The 970-nt window shown below is 52.9% G+C and overlaps 1 protein-coding gene across 1 annotated transcript; it reads right to left on the reverse strand.

Annotated features, from left to right (window-relative positions):
- Positions 1-193: 193 nt before the first annotated feature.
- Positions 194-970, reverse strand: FTJAE_13247 (uncharacterized protein; the record flags this gene model as incomplete). The annotated part of the gene is made up of 2 exons (XM_037346371.1): positions 194-871; positions 935-970. 2 exons carry the CDS (start codon positions 968-970, stop codon positions 194-196), a joined length of 714 nt encoding a protein of 237 aa, XP_037199714.1.

Below are 970 nucleotides of genomic sequence, written 5' to 3' on the forward strand. Positions count from 1 at the left end.
GTGGGTGGGTGGGCGCGGCATTTGGAGGTGAGGGTGTCATGGAGGCTCAGCGTTTGTCTTTCATTGGTGAAATGAAGCCTGAGTCTTTCATAGTCCCCCACGCTCTCTGCTTTCTGCAGGGTTTTGTGCTTATTGGCTAAATATGATATGCGTAAAAGCATCTTATTAGCTTGTTCCGTAAGAGCGTCTATTCTCAAGCAGCACCGACGCTTTGGAAAGCACTCAGTGGTAGAATCCTCCACCTGGGTGGTGTCCAGCCGGGAGTCTGTTGCTGTAGAGTTTGGATAGCGACCTCAATCTGTTGGGCCATGCGAACATAGACCATGGTTGGCTCTATGTAGGATAGAGACTCTGGTGTTTCCTCTACGCGAGGAACGAATATGAGCTCCTCAAGTCCCGGCATACGTGACTGAATGCGACGCAGCAACTCGACTGTGAGACTGGCGGCGGTCATGGAGCGATAGGTTGCGTCAACCCAGAATAGGGCATCGTTGATGGCAAGGCGGCGCACAAGAGCGAGTTCTTCAGGATCGCACATTGACATACATGTTTGAAACTGAGAGTCCGCAGCCATGTAACCATCGCGAGGTCCAAAGTAGAGAATATCACGATCGGGATCGAGGAAGACCTGACCAGGACCACGAGCAAAGCCAAAGCCGAGTCCGTAGTACTTGAGAGCTTCACTGCGCGACTCGGCGCATACGTGAAGGTTGGCGGGAATAGTTGCTGGGGAAGTACATCCTGACCATGAGTAGGAGCCTGGGGAGCCGGACCATGAGGAACCGCATTGCATGGGCACGAGGCGCGCAGGAGGGAGGTTATAATTCCAGATCTTGACACGTAGTTCTGCGGGGAGTTGCTCGAAGTTGTGCTGAGAATAATGGTGTTAGAATTGGGCGTCTTTAGGGAGGGAAGAATGGGTGGGTTGACTTACAAAGGTGCGAGGCGTAGGTGATGGCGGGGCATACAT

This window comes from Fusarium tjaetaba, assembly GCF_013396195.1.
Source record: "Fusarium tjaetaba strain NRRL 66243 chromosome Unknown NRRL66243_c0000396, whole genome shotgun sequence".
Classification (NCBI taxonomy): Eukaryota; Fungi; Ascomycota; class Sordariomycetes; order Hypocreales; family Nectriaceae; genus Fusarium; species Fusarium tjaetaba.